At 40.3% G+C, this 21518-nt stretch overlaps 1 protein-coding gene across 15 annotated transcripts in view; it reads left to right on the top strand.

Moving 5' to 3' along the window:
• Positions 1-21518, top strand: part of FNBP1 (formin binding protein 1) — a 121982-nt gene that overhangs the window by 50096 nt on the left and 50368 nt on the right. For all 15 annotated transcript variants that reach the window (XM_072960274.1, XM_072960287.1, XM_072960286.1 and 12 more), the window contains exons 3-6: positions 3780-3836; positions 4568-4715; positions 17957-18019; positions 19168-19272. In XM_072960274.1, coding sequence (XP_072816375.1) covers positions 3780-3836; positions 4568-4715; positions 17957-18019; positions 19168-19272 — 373 coding nt within the window. The remainder of the gene's footprint in view (positions 1-3779; positions 3837-4567; positions 4716-17956; positions 18020-19167; positions 19273-21518) is intronic.

Raw genomic sequence — 21518 nt, 5'->3', positions numbered from 1 at the left:
CATCTGATTGTTTGGGCTGCGTGATGCTTGGAGGACGTGCAAGCCTTTTGCAGCAACAATTAAAGCAAGCTTGCTTGGCGAAGGCAGGTTACATGTGGAGGGATTTTTAACAAGCTCAAGAATTTCTGTTAGTCACCAGTTTCCATTAACCCCGTGGGGCACAGTTTCAAAGCGCCTGGTTTTGTACATCTTGTCTTTGAGACTGAGTTCTGTTGTCCCTTCTGAAAATTTTTTAGAGGCTCTGTTTTGACATTCCTGTGCCTTTGGAATCTCTAGGTTTGGGGTGATCTCCTCCCAGCCATTCAGCTTGGAGCCCTGGGAAGTGGGCACCCTGGGGGCCAGCCCTGGCTCCTGGCAAGTCTTGGAATCTGGGTGGTCAACCTGCATGTCTTCCTCCCAGAGCTTTTCTGTCAGTGTTCCCTAGGTACTTACTCATCCCTCAGTTTCCTTCTGCCTGAATCGATTTTCAGGGTTTTGTGGACTTACTTCCCCCGCTTTGACTCTGAGGGTGGGGTCAGCATCTGTCCCTCACTGTCCCAGGATCTCCTGTCCCTCTCCCTGGTCCCCACTTCTGTAAGTGTGGAGACTGGAGTTATGCTCCTTTCTTCATTGGTTTATTTTCTGCTGTTGAAAAATTTTCCTGGCTTTTATGTTTCACCTCTCATTGGAAAAGCACAAGTCCCTGATCAGACTTCATTTTGCCATCTTTATCTGGAAATCTTGTGGTCAGCTTTTAAAACTATAAAGGAAAGACAGAAAAAAACAAAAAATTCCTGGGTCCACCCCTGGACCTTCCATTTTAAAGGGTTTGGAATGGGGCCCAAGCATCTCCTTTTTATTTTATTTTTTATTTTTTTAATTTAAAAATTTTCATTGACGTACAGTCAGTTACAATGTGTCAATTTCTGGTGTACAGCACAATGTCCCAGTCATGCATGTACATACATATATTCATTTTCATCTTTTTTTTCATTAAAGGTTATTACAAGATATTGAACATAGTTCCCTGAAGCATCTTCTTTTTAAAAGGCTCCCTGCAGCTCTTAGGATCAACCAAATTTAAGCCCAGTATCCTTATTAAAAGATACGTATTTCCCTCTTACCTTTTAATTAGCCTATCTAAAGAGCAAAAATATAAAACACTTGAAATTTCTTAGAAAGAGTCCATAAATTTAGAGATGCTTTTTGTGGCTTATTTGATTGCTTGTTTATTTTTTGTTTTTTGTTTTTTTTAAATTGAAGTATAGTAAGTTACAATTGCAGGGTTTTTTTTTTTAATAACCTCATACAAATAGGATGAGAAAGCCCATCTCCAGAGAATAGAAATGAAAGTTGATCTTTCTTTTTTTGTAGTGTTGTTCCCTGAGAGAAATATCCTTAGATCTGCAGCTCCCTTCTAGACTTCTTAAGCTTTTAGTTTTCTGCTGGCATTTTGAGTGAATTATTCATTGATGCTTTTAAGAAGCATTTTGAATGCTGTATATGCTAACATTGTCGAAGTGATACTCGTTCATCAGAACTGGACAGTCTTTAGAGAAGATCACCCACAACAGGTCTTTACTTGTCCTTAGATTTGACTGGTAAAATAGAACTAAGAAGAGTGTTAGTCTTACCTGGATCTATTCAACTAGATACAAAATTTACTTTTATGGCTGCTAAGGACTGGAAGCTAAAAAGAAAATGTGTATTTCAATAAACTGTTAAAATAACAGTTCTGGAAGAGTTTTTAAGTAAGATGTGAATTTAAAAGTGGAATTTTCAGAATATAAAAATGAATATATCTATATATACGCATGACTAGGACATTGTGCTGTACACCAGAAATTGACACATTGTAACTGACTACACACCAATAAAAGAAAGAAAAAAAATAAAAGTGGGGTTTTCCACTTGTAATTTATAGAAGAAATGGTTAATATTGAAAACCATCCACTAAAAATGCCTCACAGGCAACCTCTAGGCTTTTCAGTACTCCAAATCCTATATCTGCTACCCTAAATATATTTGGAAAAGAAGTTATTGGTTATCTAATCATCTGCTTTCCATGGGTCCCTTTCATTCCGGGTACATGTAAATAGGAGCTATTTGTTTTTCCTAAATCTACCTTTTTTAAGGACTGATTTTAGGAAGCCAACTCAAAGAACTGTACTGTGCTTTCAGTATACGAGATCTCTCTCTTTTGCATTATTTTTTCTCCAAAGGCACATTCTTTAAGGAAATAGTGCTTTTTCACATTCTTTTGGATCTAGATCTAGTAGATATGTACTTCGATATGTACCCAGAGTATCAGTTGAGAAAAGCTGACATAGTTTAAATGTAGCTCACATGATAGTAACCTCCAAGCAAGTACGTTTTTCTTTCATCGTTTTGTCTAATTGTACATTTCATTGTTAGATAGTCATGCCTTCATTTTAAAGTAATTGCCACCATCACTATTTTATTGGGTGATGTGTATTCGCTTGGAATTTCTAAACTTTAAGGGACAATAGTGGTCATTCCATCCACCCACCTCAGATTTACAGATGAGGAACTGGAAACACAGACGTGCTCATTGCTTTTGTCCAAGGTTACACCATCTAGGCACTTGGCGTCTGGATTCCCAGAGCAACGTCCTTTGTACCAAAGTCCACTGCATCTTGTGTCACATAGTAACACCTGTTAGAGATGAACTCACATCTCACTTTGTAAGATGTACCTTGCTCAAAATTGTAAATTTATTATTGCCCATTTTTTCTAGGCAAATCTGTAGATTTAGGAGAAATGAAAGAAATTAAAGTGTGAAATAATGAAAGTAGCTACTCTATCAAAGAGGAATAGCAACATGGAATAAACAGGGAAGTGTGTACTGAGCTGCTGTCAAATGAAGAGTCCCACAGTGGACCATTTGCCACCTCCTACGGCTGTTCTGCTAACTACAGAAGCGAAAATCAGGACCCCAGAGAAATCAGCCAGTGCAACCAACATTAGTGAGATTTCTTTTTTCAAGAGCACCTCTGAGTTTTTGCGTGAATTTAAACATGCAGAATGTAGAGGAGAGTATTTGGATTCTCGACCTGGAGATGGGATTAGGAAGAGAAATTAGGGCGATTTGGGCTAATCTGAGTGTGTTCAGTGCAAGCCTGCTAGGCAGGTGAAAAGTTCCCATTAAATGTCTTAGCATGACCGTCCCCACAAAATTGTCTCTACTGCCTTCGAGAAGACTTACTCACAGGTAGCTTTCACTAGCTCTTTGGGAGAGAAGCCACTCAGCCTTGAAAACATGTCCTTAGCACTTGAATTATTTTTTCCTTTTTCTCTTTTCTTTTCTTTTTCTTTCTTTCTTTCTTTTTTCCAATTTTTTCGGCACTTTGATTTTTTAATTTAAGCATTTGGACCCAGTCCGTATGCTTGCCTTGGATTCAAAGCAAGAATGTCTGACTGAGTGTGATCATAAAGGAACGGTGGCCTGGTAGGGAAAAACTGCCCTCAGCTCAGTGCTGCAAACACGTAGGAACACGTCGTCTGCTCTCTCCAGTTAAATAACGTCAGGTCTTAACATCCAGCTAAGTGACCAGCTGGCGACCACTTCTGTTCTCATTTGCTCTCCCTTCAGGTAAAAGATTCAAAGCTATGCTAGTCCTTCATGTTGAAAGAAGGAAGGAAATAAATGGGTTTCAGCCGTGGACATGTTGTGGTTTTTTTTTTTTTAACTTGTAAACAAATGCACTAACTTCATCTTTCATTCCTGATTTCTCGATTATTCTTCTATATAAGATGACATGTCTGCCTTTTTGTTTTAGGAATCTTTCGAAGAAATACCAACCTAAAAAGAACTCGAAGGAGGAAGAAGAATACAGGTATGTTTATCATTGATGGTTATGTGGCAATAACTATATGCCGCTGGTGATGATTATGAAGGAAATCTGCATATATTTTGTAGATAAAACAGAGCTACAAAAACAAGTCGCCTTCCCTATTCATATTTGTGTCCGTTTTTAAATTGCAGGAGAGAAAATAAAAATCTCCTCAAATAACGTTTCTTATACTGAGTCACTAGACCCATTCCAGACTGTTTCAATTAAGGTAATTAGGAAAAGCTTAGAATATAATCTAAGCAAATACAGGAAGTGTGGACTATGCAGTCTACGTCTTGATTTGGTTTGGTAACATGGGGAGTCTCCTTCATACTGTTCGTTCATCTGAGAAATATGTCCATTTCAGACAGCAATGAAGACATCTTAACATGGACAGCCCAAAAGCATTACGTCTCTAATTGAGATCAAAATATCCATTACCTTAGTACATAGGGTACGTATATGTACTTTGGGTTCTATTTGGGCTATGAACAAAGCCGAACGGTGCCCTACGTAGAGCAATTTGGTTTCACAAAATGAAAAGTGGTACAGTAGTAATTAATTCTGCACCATTTTGAGGACAAGACTCTTATGGGTAATGAATTGTCAGGACCCTTTGGGAGGCGGATGCAAATTAAGCTGACTTTAATTACTGTTTCGCTGGCGGGAAGCAGCGTTAGGGAGGACGACGTGCCTTGTTTGAAAAGGCGTGGTGTGCGCCTTCTTCCCCACAGGTACACGGCATGTAAAGCCTTCCTTTCCACCCTGAACGAGATGAATGACTATGCCGGGCAGCACGAGGTTATCTCCGAGAACATGACCTCCCAGATCACCGTGGAGTTAGCACGCTACGTCCAGGAGCTGAAGCAGGAGAGGAAATCGGTAATGAAAATTTGCTTTTTCATCCTAAGAGGTGGATCAAAGATGATGGAACTATCCCTAGAAGCTTTAAAAGTAAATGCAATCATGTAAGATGGTGGGTCTTAAAAGTTGCCACCTCCAAGAATTGTATACACACGATGGACCCTGTTCCTGGAAAATGTTTCTAGGTCTTTACGTATGATTTACAGGGTCCCTCAGACACTCTGAAGCTCCTCGGGGGATCCCAGACTACTAACTCCTTCGAGGAATTTATATTTATATCTCTCAGGCATACGAGAGTAACCAATATGATACAGTATACACTGTGCGGAATAAATTGTATTAAAACACATACTTACAAGGAGTTCAAAAGAGCCAGAAAGATGACCTCAGTTACATCCACTCCAGCCTGGGGTTCGTTCACTGCCATCTAATGAAGAGGGCCTTTTTGTTCCTCTGGGCATCATTACAATCTTTTCATAGCTTTTATTGTTAACAGAAGAGAAAAATGTACACTCAAGTAAAGTGTATTCACAGTCAAGATTTTTCCCTAAGAGATTTAGCATTAAGCCGTCATCTGTATCACAGTACTTGGATCGCGTGTGAGGTGCATAATAATTTGTTAGTCATCAAATACCAATGTTGGCCAGTGATAGGCTTTTTTTATATAAATTTGAGTCCTCAGTGATTCTTTTAGTGCTCTGGAGACAAATGAGCCAAGATCGATAGGGTTCTTTTTTTCTTTTTTCTTTTCTTCCTCCCTTAACAGAGGCACTGGGGATCGAGCCCAGGACCTCGTGCACGCCAAGCATGCGCTTTACCACTGAGCTGTACTCCTCACCCCCCCAATAACGTTCCTGCTGAAATGGAGGAGACAAAACATAATAATGGCCAAAATAATTGTTTTAATTGCAATTGTGATCGTTGTGACAGTCTCAGTACCAGTACTGTGAGAGCATAAGGGGAATACCTAATGTGCCCATGCTCCAGGTTAGGGAAAAACTTCCCAGGGGGCTTAACAGTTGAGGCTTTCACAGGACTTGAGGGACAAGTAGGAGTTGCCTGGGACAAGCATTCAGTAGAGGGAGCAGCCATGCAAAGGCCCTGAGGCAAGAAGGTGTTTGCGGAATCTAAGGAGTTAAGTCCTTTCTAAACCGTAAATATGGAGCACATGGCTTTGGGTATGTTTAGAAGTTAGGAAGAGATGTATGCCTTAGGATCAACCCATTGGGTTAAAAAAAAAGTTAATAAACTGAGATGATGTTTTTATCTATTCACATTAGAGCAGTGATCCTCCAGCAGGCACGCTTTTGCCCCATACTCCAGCAACATTTGTCCATGTCTGGAGACATTTTTGGTTATTTGGGGCATTATAGCTGGGATTGGGGGTAAGGTTGCTACTGGAATCTAGTGCATAGAACCCAGAGATGCTTTAAGCATCCTATAATACACAGGACAGCCTCCAAAATAAAGAATTACCTGGGCCAAAATACCCATGTACCAGGGCTGAGAAGAAACCCTGCACCAGAGCCCTAGTTGGATGGCAGCCTCTATAGTCTATTCACTAAAGGAGAGCTTTTCTTTTATACGATGGAGAGGAAGCAGTGGAACAGGATACTAAAGTTTGGAATGAAACAAAATACCTAATATCATCATGAAGTCAACATAATAAATTTGAACATGATGTTGGACTGTTTCTCTGGTTCCTGAATTTCCCTTAACCTTGCAATGTTTATACCTTTTTCTTATTTGTTACTGGGGTCGGTGCCTTGTATCTCTTGACTGACCTTCTTCCACTCATCCAGTTTAACATTTTAGCCAACATCCTAACCTAAACAAAACTCAGTGCATTTACCTTAGTAGGAAATATTAATTCTATTTCTGGACTGAATCCTGAGATGTGAAGCCCACAGAATCTGGCCTCCTCCTACTTCTTTGAATTCCTCCCCTCCACTCACATGTTTTCCTTGCTGCTTCTCATCCATGCCCTGTGTGATTCTGCCTCAGGGCCTTTGCACTGGCTTTTCTTGCCTTGGGAAGCTTTCCCCCCAGGTATCTGCAGTGCTTACTTCCTGACTTCTTTCTGAGGACTCTCACCTTCTCATGGAGATCTCCTTGTCCACCTTATTACAAGTTATAAAATCCACCCCCCTACACCATTCCCATCCATTTCTGCCACCTTCCCCTGCTTTATTTATTTTTTCTTTAGTACGTACCAGCATTTAACATTTTATGTATTTACTTGTGTGTTTTTTTACCCCACACTGTAAGCTCCATAAGGCTCAGAATTTTCTTGTCATCTTTTGAGTCCTGAGCACCTGAAACAGTGCCCAATGTGGCACAAAGCAGGCTCTCGATAAATACTCTTGGATTGAAAGAAACAATTGAGAAGTAGAAGCAGCAGTCTTAGACAGAGCTTCGTTTTCAGCCAGACTTTGTTTTCCTAGTTGGGGATCCTTGTATTTCTTTGCTGTGTTATGCTTGGGTCCTTTTGGTTTATTTGCTTACTGTTAATCATATGCCTTTCTTTTATAGTCTATCATATCTGTATTTTGAATTCTTTTCCTTTTTTAATTAAAAAATTATAGTAATTTAATGAGTAAATTATAGGTGGCGCAGGTACACATTAAATAATAACTTGCAATCCACAGTGTTCCTTTTATTTTAAGCAGAATCACAGGTTACACATCTCTGAGTCAAACGTTCTCTTGAGAGGAGCTGCAAACCGCATGCTCTCTCAAAACATTTTGTAATTATATTAAGATGAAAATTGAGGAAATTGTGAAACCTTTTAAAATTCTGGAAAGAATATCAGTGAGTACATGCCGATTTGTGGTATTTTAATATAATGCCTTAGGAACGTTTTCGCTTTTTTTGTTACGTAGTGAATAGTAACCATTATGTAATGTGGCATTGTGTTGATGTGCTGTAACTTCTAAAAGTTATTCTGATCATATTGAGTATTTAATTGTTTGGCCTCAAGTGCTCATTTTGATAGGTTATAATAACCGACTTCTGTTGCACTGAATGTTTTATCCTCACAGTATCCCTTGGGGATGGGGGAACATTATCTTACACATTTCACTCATTACCTGACTCACATGGTGCATCCAGGCAGCCTGCCTCACAGGGCGGTGCGTGTGCACACTCATGCTTTTGCTCCCAGTGAGCTGTTTCCTTGAAATTACACCCGAGGATGCTGGACTGGCTAGCATGACGGTCTCCATCGGCAGTGAGCGGTAGAAAGGGGCTCCCTGAGATTGTCTCATACTAAGCAGTATTTCTCCTTGAGGCCCTGCACTCTTGGCTACCCTGACTTTTGTTAGTAAGTGATCTAATTTTCATGAGGATGACTCTTACAACTGCAGTGGCATGTGATCATTTCCACTTTCTGGCGATGTTCGTGATCAGCACAAGGGGCACATCACAGCTAGAACCCAAATCCAGCTCTTCTGAGATCACATCCAGTTGCCGCTTCACTGGGCAACCCTGAAGGGCTGACAGTGAGCTTCAGATCTTCCTTACAGAGGAGCGTCCCCATCAGTAGTCGGCAGAGTCGCAGTGCCCGGCGAGGCTGTCCGGGAGGAGAGGACAGAACACAATCAACAAACCGGTTCGGGACTCTGGCAGCCCCACCAGCTGTGAAACCTTAGGCAGGCTGTGCAGACTCTCTGAGCTCCCCGTTCTGAATCTGTAACTGAGGGCTGATAATAATCAACCACCTTCCAGTGGGCAGGTACCAACCACCTGGCACCGCGCTCGGTGGGCTGATATGTAGGCACTGCTCATCCCGTACCTCCTGCCATGTCCTTCTGCTTCTCAATGCAGAATCTCATTTGTATTCCAGAGCTTTTTGATCGGGGCTTATTACAGAAAACGGGAGCACACACAGGCCTCCTTGTGATCACATGTCATAACAGTCTCATCCTGGGCATTTAAAAATGATCTTTCTAGGGGAGAGGGCATAGCTTAGTGGTAGAGAGCTTGCCCACCATGCATGAAGTCCTGGGTTTCATCCCCAGTACCTCCATCAAAATAAATAAATACATACACCTAATTACCTCCCCCTCATTTTTTTTAAAATGACCTTTCTGAAACAGTTGAATTGGCAGATGGCATAGAAAGCAAGCTGTCTGAAAAATTTTAGGTTGAGCTACTGTTTCTCATGGCTGACGCAAAATAATGTCTTGCTTAAGTATCCTTCTTAACTGTCAGTCTAATACCTTTTGGGCCACTTGATACAGTGGCAAATCCTCTGCCCAAAAGGATGGTTTAGAATTTATAGAATTACTGCTGAATCTCGTTACTGCATGTAGAGAGTAGTTCCACGTTCAGTTCAGAACACTAATAGTAGGAAATGATTTTGCTATGTTTGTATAGATGAATTGCTAAGAAGAATGCATGGTGAAAAATAGCTCACTATGCAAAAAATGAGGTTTCCTTCCCTTTTTGAATGGATTCAAAAGGAAGTAGAAGACATTAAAGGAGTGGGAGAGACAGACATTCTCCTTGCCTTTGGGGCCACATCGTGATCGTGAGCCAGCTGTTTGATCTTAGCGTCTTAAAATCTCCAGCTGTGAAATAGGCTAGTAGTTGCTGCTCATGTTTTTAGAAGAAAAGATGATTTCTATGCAGTCATTTCCACATAGGCAATTTCTCAAATTACAGCTCAGCTCATTCACATCAGATTATGAATAACCAGTGTTTGTCCTGACACACAAAAATGTGTTTGCTCATTTGGATGAAAATATGTTGATTTTTTAAAAAGTAAATTCTTTAAAAGAGAGCTTTGACTTGCCATTTGCGAGAGCACAGCCATCGAGGTTCCTTCCTGCCTGATGTTCGAGCCAGCAGCAATTCTCATGAGCAAACACGAACACTCCTGGAAGCCTGAGATGAGGGGGGCTCTTAACTTCTTTCCCTAATGGGCTTCGCTTAAGGCAAGTGTATTTTTGGCAAGATGCTCACCTTCTCTTTAGAGACAATGGAATCAGTGGCCAGTCTTTGGGGTGAGTATAAGTCAAAGCATACAATGAGTGTTCCTTCGCTTTGTATTCAGTCTTTATTTTTATTTTTTAAATGGAGGCACTGGGGATTGAACCCAGGATCTCGTGCATGCTAAACTAAGCACACGCTCTACCACTGAGCTATGTCCACTCCTCTATACTCAGTCTTTTATTCTCAAACATAGATTATTAATGAGTCTGATCCTGTGACAATATCCGGGATTTACTGGTGTTCATTGATAATGAGTAGAAATAACTGGAAAATCGACAGGTCTCTCTAAGGCACCATGATTTTTTTAATGTATAAAATCTGGAAATTTTATACTTGCCTGATTTTCCTGGATTTTTACAAATTTATAGTTAGTAACATTTCATCATTTCTTTAAGCTGACCACATGCAATAAGAGCTTCTATTTCTTTTATTTACTCTCCCTGTTTTTTTGGTGGAGGAGGGTGCTGTGATTCATTTATTAATTGCCAGACTTTTAAAAGAATGTTTATAAAATGCTGAATTAGAGAACAAACCTCACGGTCCTTAGAAATCAAAATCCTCATTTTTCCAAGTTTCCTCTGGATGTCATTTATAGATATATAGGTACTTAAATAGAGAGATATTGATGTCTCTCTCTCTATATGGATATTATATATAATATTTAAGAGTACTAGTCCTACTGTAGATACAATTTATATTTTTCTTTATTGCCCATTTAATATCATAAACACTTTAATGTGTCTACATGAAAATATATAGTTTTAATAATTAGAATTTTAGTGGCTGTGTATTATTTTAATACTATTGTAATTCATTTATTATTTGATCAACAGGCTATGGGCAGTTTCTGGTTAGCTAGTTAGTTAGTTAGTTATATAAATAATACTGTAGTGAATTCTTTACTTTCATAGCTGTTTTCTTTGTGTGTGGGGTAAGAATGATTTCTCCAAGCTGAATTCCCAGGATTGAGCATATGAGGTCAATGCACACCAGATTCGTGGTTCTTGATTAAGCTTTGGCCATTTGTAAGACTGATGGTCTTTAAGAGAAGACCATCTATGGATGAGATTCCCAAGTCACTGAAGAGACCAGCTTGGATGTGAATCGGCGTATCTGAGACGTGGGTAATTCAGAGTTGCTATCAGGTAGATTCCTCTGGCAGAGCTGTTGTAAATATGCTCTGATTAGCAGTTTTTACACACTTAATCAAGTTATTAAAGAATTTTAGAGACAGGGGTTTGGTTCCAACCTTTGAGTCTGTCTGGGGTTATCCACAGTGATTACCTCTAACTGCGTATGAGGGATTTATGGAGATTTGTGGCTCCAGAGGGGGAATCAGGAGGTTCCAGCCAACATTTACTGGAACCTCCAAGTGTATTTCTCCCGGCAGGTGGAAAGAATGGTTCATTACAAAATCTTGGCCGGGAGCAGAATCACTTTTTGGCAATGGTTATCTGAAGAGTTCTAGAGGAAATAATTATACAGTACCTTCAGTGACTCGCTAAAATTTCTATAAACCTCAGATAATGCTTGCAAGACCCCACACTATTGAGAATGGACCATAATAAAAAAATTTCCCAGTGTTTCAGAAATGTTTAAAACTTGATGCTTAAAAGCTATACAGTCTTCTTAAATTTAGGTATTGAATAGGTCCTATTTATAAAATTTATGAAGGGACTTAATTTCCTATAAGGCAATTCTGTAGCACAGACCGACTCTAATATGTCTAGAACGTGTTTTTACAAGGGATGACAGCAAATAGATCAAACTTAGCGAGAAGGAAAGCAAAAAGTAACAGGAGCTTATATATATGATCAAGCTCATTACAAATCTGTTTTTGATTTATTCAGGCCTATTGAGATTCAACTGTGGATTCTCTGTTATAAAGCCAGAATGTGTAGAAAGAAAACACAGAAAAGCCAGGCAGATTTTAGATTTCATGATCTGGAAAAGAAGCAGTGGGTTTCAAGAGCTGTTCCTCCTTACTGGTGTTACTGCATTTATTGAAATAAATCAAAAAGCGGGAAACCCTGCAAAAGTTGTTGGTCTTTTGCATGAGTCATGCATATACAACACTCACTGACAGCCCCTGGTTTAACGTATGTTTGGAAGGTATGTTTTGTTTTGTTATGTCCTCTTTCTTTTGAAAGAACATGTGATAGTGGCATTCCATTAGTCAGGACTCTGTCACCACTGTGGTTCTGTCCCCTGCAAAACCATTGGTCTGGTGAACCAAAGAAATTTTATTTTATCACTTATGGGATAACAGACTTAGTTATCAAGATACTTAAACTCTGTCCTTGAATTCATGGATTTGAGATGTGACTTTGGGTTTTGTTTTTCTCCCTTGAAGCTGGAATGAGACCTTTTTCTTCCAAAAATTGTAAAAATTCTTTGTCTCATGTTTTGGGCCTCACCTGGCTCTCCTATATCCGTCTCCTGTTGGCCTGATGCAGCATCACCCCACGCACCTTTGGCAGCAGGAGCCCAGCAGCCCAGCAGTAGTGTGACAGATACCCCAGAGCTGTGCAGTGCAGTGGCCCTGTCAGCCTGTCCAAAACCAGACTTTGGATTCCCCAAACTCCTTAATCACGCCCCTTTCCAATCTGCGACTCCCCCCCATCAGTAAATGGCACTCCTTTTTAACCTAGTTGTTCTGGACAAAAACGTGGGGCGCCCCAGACTTCCTTTTCCTTACACCCCACCTTCTGTCTAACTTCAGTTCCTGTCGGATCTACCTTCAGTAAATGTTCTGAATCCAAACACTTCTCTCCACGCCCTCCATGATCCCCCCTAGTTCAGTCCCCTCTCATCTCTCATCTGGAGGACTGTCCTAAGCCTTTTATTTTTAATCCATCTCTCCTTCCAGGCTTGCCTCATGGTCAGTGGTCCAGCTCCCAATCTCCATCTCCATCACCAGCTCTCCTTGAGGCAGGTGTAGCAGCCTCCTTCTTGGTCTCTGCCGCTCCTGCCCCCATTCAGTATACACTCCACGTAGCAGCCAGCGCAAACTTGTGATCATGCAAATCAGACCATGTCACTTCCCTTCTTAAAAGTTTCAGTAGCTTTCCATTAAGCTCATGTGGCTTGGGAAGCCATCCATGGTCTAGCCCTTGCCTTCTCCTGCTTTATCCTTCATCTCAGTCTGATTGCACTGGCATCTAGCTGTTCCTTGGACACACCAAGCCCTTTCTCACTTCAAAGCATCATAAGCTGTTCCTGCTCCTGGAGGGATGTTTCCGAGAACTTTGCAAACTTTGCGAGTTCACTCCTACTCTTGATTCAAGTCTGTCCGCAAACATCATCCCAGACCGCCCTATCTAAATACTGCCTGGACCCACACCCATCCCTCTCTGGTCCCTTAGCCTCTTTCTCTTACTGCTGTGTCTGCTAAGATTCACAAAGAAAGGGGCTTTGTCTTATTCACAAATAAAGCAGCACCCTGCACATGTGGGTGTGCAATTAACATGTGTTGAATGAATGGCTGAGTTAGACTTTACGACCTTTCAGCTCAGGAACGGATTACTGTCCGTAAAGTTTCACCATCAACCTGGCATTCTATCTAAAATCCTTATTAAGGATGAGTTTCCTTATTTTGATTTGGAAAAACAGTTTCATACCTTTGGAAGAGTTCAAGTGAAGGACACAAGTCACTTGCTGCTTAATATTGATTGTTTTAAGATCCTTTCACCCTGAGTTAATCGAGCGTCTTCAGAGGAATTAGAATTTTAAGGAATGTGAAAGGGATTATTTTGAAAAACAACTGAAAGACTGTTGGAGTCTAGGTAAAAAGTGTGGCTGTGGAGGGTTCTGGGTGGTAAAAGCCAGCATGAGAATAAGCAGACCTGTGGGGAAGGGTGCAGCCAGGAGAGGGGGTGAAGGAATCTCGCCATGGCTGCTGGACCTGAACCTGGGCTGGGGGGGCGGGGGGCCGCCCAGTGCCCGGATGGTCGGTGTTGTGGCGGAGTTAAGCAACTGAGCATGACATTGGGAGGTGGGCATTTTAGGAACTCTAAACAAGTTCATTGAGAAGGGTTTTTTTGTTTTTGTTTTTTTTAACTATAAATTAATTTGGGGGAACAGGCCTTACTGAATAAAAGCAGAATGTGACTCCTGGCATGAACACTGCTGGGTTTATGGTTTGGGACTTCAGTGAGCAGGTCCGAAGGTGCTTCGGTTTTCCTTCATGGTCCACGTAAATATCTGCACGCGGAGATTATCATTATGTTACTTAATCCCAAGTTAGGCTTAGAAGCTGCTACTGTTTAGGTTTTGAAGGAATTCTAATATTTTCTGGAAGCTCCTTCTTTTTCTTGGCCTGTTCAAGTTTTTGTGTTCCTTTGTTTTCATCTGTGGAATCTGACTTACTTAAAATTCCAGATGGCTGACTGTCCTTGGTTGAGTATTTATTTTTTTTTTCCTGCTTGTTTTTTGAAGTGACTGCTCTCACATCGATGCCATCTTTTGCTTTTTTTTAATGTAGCTTAAAAATGAATGATCTATTATATATATATAGTAAAATGAGCAGCTGTTGTACCTAATTGCAGAGCGTGACTAGTAAACATTCTGTTTGTCTCTGTCCTAAGAATGATTTCTTGCAGTGCAGTAAAATCTTCTTGGAAGCTTTGTCATTGTCATTTTGCTTTAAGTTAATGTTTGCCTACTTTAGGTCCCCTGCGACTTTTATCTCAGCTACCCCTGGTCCCTGGGAAATTTCTAAAAAATTTTTGAAGGCTGATTCTATTTGTATAGATTTTACCTGTATATTTTTAAGGTTGAACTGAAAAGTTGAAATGAAAGTAAGTTTAGCTGTCACCCCAGATACCATCATGCATGTAAAAAAGTCTTTTATTGTGTTTGAAGAGAAACTAAAGCATCTTATTACAGGAGAAAGCAGGGAGCATTTTTCTGGGTCTCTAGAGATGGCATTTCCTGTCTCTCCTCTGATAGGAGAAAAGAGCTGTGATGACTTCACTCTGTGGCTCCAAAAGAAGTGCTTATTATCTTTTTCTTGAGAACAATTCCTCTTTATTTAGAGCTTGGAGGCACACTTTTTAGATACACACTTGCTCACTGTCCAGTGAAGAAATGTTTTGCCATTGTTTGTTAAGAAACACCAAACCCATCAGGCAAGCTGGTTGGTTTCCTTAACTTTGTAACTGTTAAAATAGCTTTTCCAATTAAAGGAGGGAGGCTAGAGCTGGCTACAAAGGACGGCTGCTATTTGGGTCATGGGATGCTCAGAACCGAAAGGAGGGCTTTTGTTCCTTCCATGAGTTTCCTGAGGGATCAGGCGGCTCAAAGTTGATTTTGTGTTGGAGGCAAATCAATTTTAGAGGAGCACACACTAAGACTAAAGAAAGACTAAAAGGAAAATCAACAACACCTGGATTTTTTCCTTTTTCTTAAACCAAATGAAATGTCGCAATCAGAAGTGTGGTTCTCAGGTGATTGTTTTGGGGCAATCATGGTGGGGGGCGGGCAGGGAAGGTGTTGTGATCTTCCCAGGAGTCCTTCGTGGGAAAAACCTCACCAGGGAAGTCAAGGTCCGAACCACGCTTGAAAAATAAATTCGTATTTATTATTAAACATTTGAATGAAGACGTGGCAGGAGAATTTACTCTGTAGGTCTTCCACCAAAAAGATCCCCAGCGCTTGCAAAACATGCCCTTCTTGGGAAGATTGTCGTCTTCAGAGAAGACTCCTTCGGGGTGAAGCCAACCCAGCATGTCACCTGTGCTGGTCTCTCTGTGTGTTTCCTGTGCATCAGCATGGCCCTGGCTGTGAGGGAAGGAGCTTTCGTTTCGTGAAAACGTTCGTTTCAGAGTTGCGGTCGAGATGCCGCAGACACTTAGAGCACAGCTCCGAACTGGGCACCGAGGTTTTCTTTTCCTTCTTGTATGTCTTTGGCTCTCAAAGCAAGATTTGCAGGGAATCGGGCTATCTTTTCAGCAAACTGCGAAACACAGTGGACCTGCTTCCCCTGGACAGTTTGGGAAGTGGACGAGGGACTCTCAGGGCCCTCCTCCCGAGCCATCTGTCTGCCCTCTCTCCACCCACCCGCTCCATCCCCCAGGCCCCCCTCCTTCCTCCCTCCGTGCTTCCTTAAAGTGATATATGTGACTTTCAGAAAACCTGTCTGCACGCTGTACTTCCTCCAAAGTCCTCCAGCTCTGCTCTCAGCTCCTCTTACTTCTCCCGAAGCCTGATAATTTCTGGCTTGTGTATTCCTCCCTTCGACCCTGTCTCTTTTCTGTCCTATCCCTGTGTCTATTATGATACTTGGAAAATGAAGCCCCATGGGGCCCCTCTGGGTTCACGAGACCAAGAAAAAAATTGCTGGATGGATAAACCTTGCTGTAAAGAGGCGCTTAAATCAGTGAAACGTGACCTCAGAAGAGAGACAAAAAGACATCTCCTTATAAAGGAGCACTGTTCTTTAAAAAGAAAAATCTGATTTTGTCTCCTCCTCCCTGGGCCCCCAGTAGTGAGTTGCCTTTTGTGACTCAGCTAAGCCCCAGGTTCTGACCATGTGAGGTGGAAGGCTCCGAGGCTGTACCGAGGGGACCTCTTTGTTTCTGTCTCTGTTACCTTGCCTTCCCCACAGCTCACCCTGACCACCAGTGCCCACCTTGTCGGCCAGAAAACAGACAGCACATTCAACCCTAGTAATTGAAGGAAGGTCGTTTATTAAAAGGAGCATTTACCACTTGTGGAGACGGTTCAGGAAAGCCATAAGGGATGGTGCGGTACCCCGGGGCTAAGCATGGTGAGGAGCTGCTGTGAGCCTGGGTCTAAGAGGCAGGGGAGCCTTGTAGGAACTTCAGACGTTAGCTGTGGGGGTACTCCTGACCCGAGCTGTGGTTTTTGGTCAAAGGACCCAGCCAGCCCATAGCATCCTAGCAAGGAGAAACTACAGATGTAAATTCCTGCCCTCTGAGATGCCACAACCTCTCCAGGGCAAATTTTACAGAACCAGGGGTCATGGGGTTCCATTCATGAGATCTAGGCAGGTTCCATTCATGATTCCAAATGTTGGAATCACTCTGATATCTCGGCCCAGCAAATTTGATTCACCGTCAAATCCTGGTGGTTTTGCTGATCAAAGGACACCCAGAATCTGTCTCTCACCACCTTCACCGCTACTCCATGATCCAAGTCCCCATCAACCCTAGGGTTGGAGACAGACTCCCACCTGGAACCTCCCTTCACAACCTAGCACTTCTATACTTGGAGTCCTCCATGGCTTCCTGGCTCATGCAGAGAAAAAGCCTACGAGCCCCTACACAGTCTGCCCCTTTCTTCCTTGACCTGCTTTCCTAATATTCTTTTTTTTTTCTTCTAATATTCTTGAGGTTTACTTTGTCCTAGCCCTCTGGTGTCCTTGCTGGTCAACACCAAGCACTTACCTGCCCCAGGGCCTTTGTAGATGGCAGGGAGGTAACTTTATCATGTTTAGAAAAATCTAAATAATGGAAACATCCATCCACATGAAACTTTTACACAAATGTTTGCAGTAGCATTATTCATAATTGCCCCAAACTGGGAGCAACCAAATGGCCATCAACTGGTGAATGGAGAAACAAAATGTGGTGCATCCATACAATGGAATAGCATGCAGCAATAAAAAGGAATAAAGTACCAATACTTGTGATAATGTGAATGAACCTTGAAAACATTGTACTAAATAAACATTATGGAATAGTGAAGGCATTGTGCCAGTCACAAAAGACCTCATAATGTATGAGTCCATTCATATGAAACATTCAGAATAGGCAAATTTATACAAACAGAAAGTAGGGTGGTGGTTGCCTAAGGCTTAGAGGGATGGAAATATGGAGGGGGTTGACAGCTAAGAGGTACAGCATTTCCTTGGGGGACAATAAAAAGGTTCTAAAATTGATCGTGTGATGGTTGCATATTCTGTGACTATATTAAAAATCACTGAACTATACAATTTAAGTGGGTGAGTCGTATGGTATATGAATTGCATCTCAAAGCAATTAAAAGTAAAAGTAAAGATCTAAGTGATTGCTGTCTTAAACAGTCCTGTCATCTTTGCAAGTAGTGTATATAAGTCTTAGAATTCAACATTCTTTTAGCTAAGGTTTGAGAGGGAACTCACTATTTTTAACTCTTAAATTTCTTCGGAGTGCACACACTAGATATTCAATATTTAAATATCATCTAACTGGATGAATTTTTTTCTCAAGTGTTAATATGAGAATGAGTGGGTATTAATCACAGATGTGTTCCCCCTCCAGCACTTTCATGATGGACGGAAGGCCCAGCAGCAAATAGAGACTTGTTGGAAGCAACTTGAATCAGTAAGTGAAAAATAAACAACTCAAGAAATGTCTTTATAGGGGGGAGGGTATAGCTCAGTGGTTGAGCGCATGCTGAGTATGCATTGAGGTCGTGGGTTCAATCCCCAGTACCTCCGTTAAATAAAGAGGGAAAAAAAGGAAAAAGAAATGTCTTTATAGATTTTCTAATTTGAATTTAACTTAAGCTTGAATCAACCAGTAAATAGAAAACAGAGACATTAATGTCTTTAGAGATTTTTTATAATTTGAATTTACCCTGTTTCCAGAAATTATTATTGAAAGTAAAATACTGAGCCAAAAAGAGCTCCAGTAGTATGTTTTTCTAAAAATCATATGGAAAGAACAAAGATTAGACAGTTTTGATGAAAAGAAACGCAGATTTTGAAATGACTTCCTGAAATGACATGTAGCAACTCAGTTTATATAAGAGTGCTTTTGGGGGGATGTAGAAAAAATTGTATCTTCTCATAGGAATCTCAGAGTTCCACTGAAAATTACTTGCCCCATATATCTGGAGGAAATTCTAATTTGAAAAGCTACATGCACCCCAGTGTTCATAACAACACTATATACAATAGCCAAGACATGGAAGCAACCTAAATGTCCATCAACAGATGACTGGATAAAGAAGTTGTGGTAAATTTATACAATGGAATACTACTCAGCCATTAAAAAGAATAAAATAATGCCATTTGTGGCAAAAAGGATGAACCTAGAGATTGTCATGCTAAGTGAAGTAAGCCAGAAAGAGAAAATATACCACTCATGTGGAATCTAAAAAAAGGAACAAAAAGGACACTAATGAACTCATCTATAAAATAAAAACAGATTCGAAGACATAGTAAACAGTCTTATGGTTACTGGGGGAAAGGGAGTGGGAAGGGATAAACTTGAGAGTTTAAGATTTGCAAATGTTGGCCACTATATATAAAAATAGATTAAAAAAACAAAATTCTTCTGTATAGCACAGGGAACTATATTCAGTATCTTGTAGTAACCTTTAATGGAAAAATATGAAAATGAATATATGTATGTATATGCATGACTGGGACATTGTGCTGTACACAGAAATTCACACATTGTAACTGACTATACTTCAATTTAAAAAAAAAATTACTTGCCCTGCCACTGTTTTCCTCTGCTTTTAGAGTAAAAGACGATTTGAGCGGGATTGCAGAGAGGCTGACCGAGCCCAGCAGTACTTTGAGAAAATGGATGCTGACATAAATGTTACAAAAGCAGATGTCGAAAAGGTAAGGTGGAAAGTGAGAGTTTTTCTTTCATTTCCCCTTTTAATGTTCGTCACGGATCCTCCCAAACTGCTGATCCCCAAGTTCTCCTTTCTGATGCAACCACAAAAGGCCACTCAAGTTGGGACCATTTTCATTTTGTGTCAAGGGTGGTGGGGAGAAGCTAAAATTTGGGGAATCTTCAGTATTATGATTTGAGCAGTTTATTGATTTGTTTAGTTACCAGGATGATAACACGGAGACTTAGCTGTGAACATGTCGTGGAGGGTGGTTTCCGGAATCTGTGGTTCTTTCTCTTAATGGCTTTTCTGAAAGAAAATGTTAACCTCTTAAAAGCTGGAGCAGACCAGCCAGCGCCCTCTGGAAGAGCCTCTCTGCTTACAGAGCTTCCCTTGAAAAGATAAAGATTCACGCTACTGGCCTGACTTTTAATGGATTCCTTCAGTTTGATTACAGGTTGAAGGCTTGCATTTGTTAAGTCCTCTCAAAAGCTTTTCTCAAAATGCTCTTGTGTTGGCAGTCAGGAATACTGTAATACAGTAAAAGCTTGTACTGTGTCTTTTTGTGGTTCCCTATGTGCTTTTCCCTAGGAGCTAAATTTTCTTTTTATAAAAGTCATCAATATAGTGTAAACAAAATTAGGCTGTAAAATAACAGTATTCATTCATTACTGCCCAGGGCTCTGTTGGCATTCACAGCCTCATGCTTTATGTGAGGGGAAAACACTGCATTTTCCTAGATTTCTTTCACTTTTGCCAGATTAGTTGGAGATGAATTAGTTGGAAACTAGTGTGAATTATTTATTTCGTCATTTGCCCAATTCTGACAAATTCCTTGTTTAAAACCTAGGTATCTTATTAGTATGCCTTCCTCTAAAAGCATCTAATATTATATTAAAATATACATTCTCAATATCTGTATTTGATTTTGAGTAGAGATATCTACTTTACCAAAAGACATATTAATTTGCTGGTAAAATTACCCTAAATGTGTCATAAGTTCTCATAAAATATTAACTCCTCAAAGTATTTAATATGTTATTCAATTAAAATAGATTGACCCAAAGTTTATTAAAAATTTTTTGGAGGGTTAAATGGAGTTAAATCAGTATATGTGCCCCAGAAACATATCTGGCACAAATGTATGCGTTCTTTATCAAATATTTTATTACCTCAAATGTAACATTGGAGTGATTTTTATTTATTGAAAGACTTTTTTAAAAAGTATTACTTTTATGGCCTTTTCTTTGTATAAAAGCTAGCCATCCCGACTCACTGGACATACCTGGAAATATAACCAACCAAAGGGGGGAGAAAAAAGTTAAAGCATCCACCTATTGTTAATAAAAGTTATTTTACCTTTCAGAGCCTTTTCTTTAAAAAAGGATTATGTATGTTGCATATGTACAGTGTAAAGAATAATAGAAGGAACAGCTGCTAATCTATAACCTTTCTTAAGAAATAAAATCTGCAGGAGAGGGTATAGCTCAGTGGTACAGTGCATGCCTAGCATGCTTGAGGTCCCGGGTTCAAGCCTTGGTACCTCCACCCAAAGCAAGAAATAGATAGATGAACCTAATTACCCTCTCCCTTGCCAAAAAAAGAAAGAAAACCTAATTGTTGCCTTTGAAGTCTTCCTCTCTAACTTCCTCCTTCTGCTCTTCACTTTAGAGGTAATCTTTATCCTTAATTTGGTGTTCACCACCTCCTTGCTTCTTTAACGACTTTACTGCAGGTGTATATATCGCCAGAGTTCATTTTATAATTTTGCATCTTTTTCACCCTTATATAAGCAAAATCATACTTCTACTTCTTTTCTTGTGACTTAACTGTTTTTCATTTGGTATTGTGTTTTTTTACTTAATTCGTATGGAGTATAGAACACATGACTTTTATGTATTAATTTTAGAGCTAGATGCTTTGCTAAACTCTCTTTTTATTTCTGTTTTGGGACTTTTTGTAGAGAGAGTCATAGCACCAGCATATAATGGCAGTCTTAATTTCTCTTTTTCAATCTTTGTGCCTTTTATTTATTTTTCTTATCTTCGTCTGCTGGTCATGACCTCCATTATGCTGGCAGAAGCACTTATCGTAGACTTCTTTATCTTGCTCTAGATTAGAAAGAGAGTGCTTCAAATGTTTCCCCATTAAACATGATTATAATATACCCTTTATCAGGTTAAGGGATTTCCCTTTTCCTATTTTGCCAAGAGGTTTTTTTTAAGCTTGACTTGATATTGAATATCGTCA

The sequence above is a fragment of the Vicugna pacos genome, chromosome 4 (assembly GCF_048564905.1).
Source record: "Vicugna pacos chromosome 4, VicPac4, whole genome shotgun sequence".
NCBI lineage: Eukaryota > Metazoa > Chordata > Mammalia > Artiodactyla > Camelidae > Vicugna > Vicugna pacos.
Note: the sequence above shows the minus strand (reverse complement) of the source record. Positions and strands in the feature narration are given on the sequence as shown.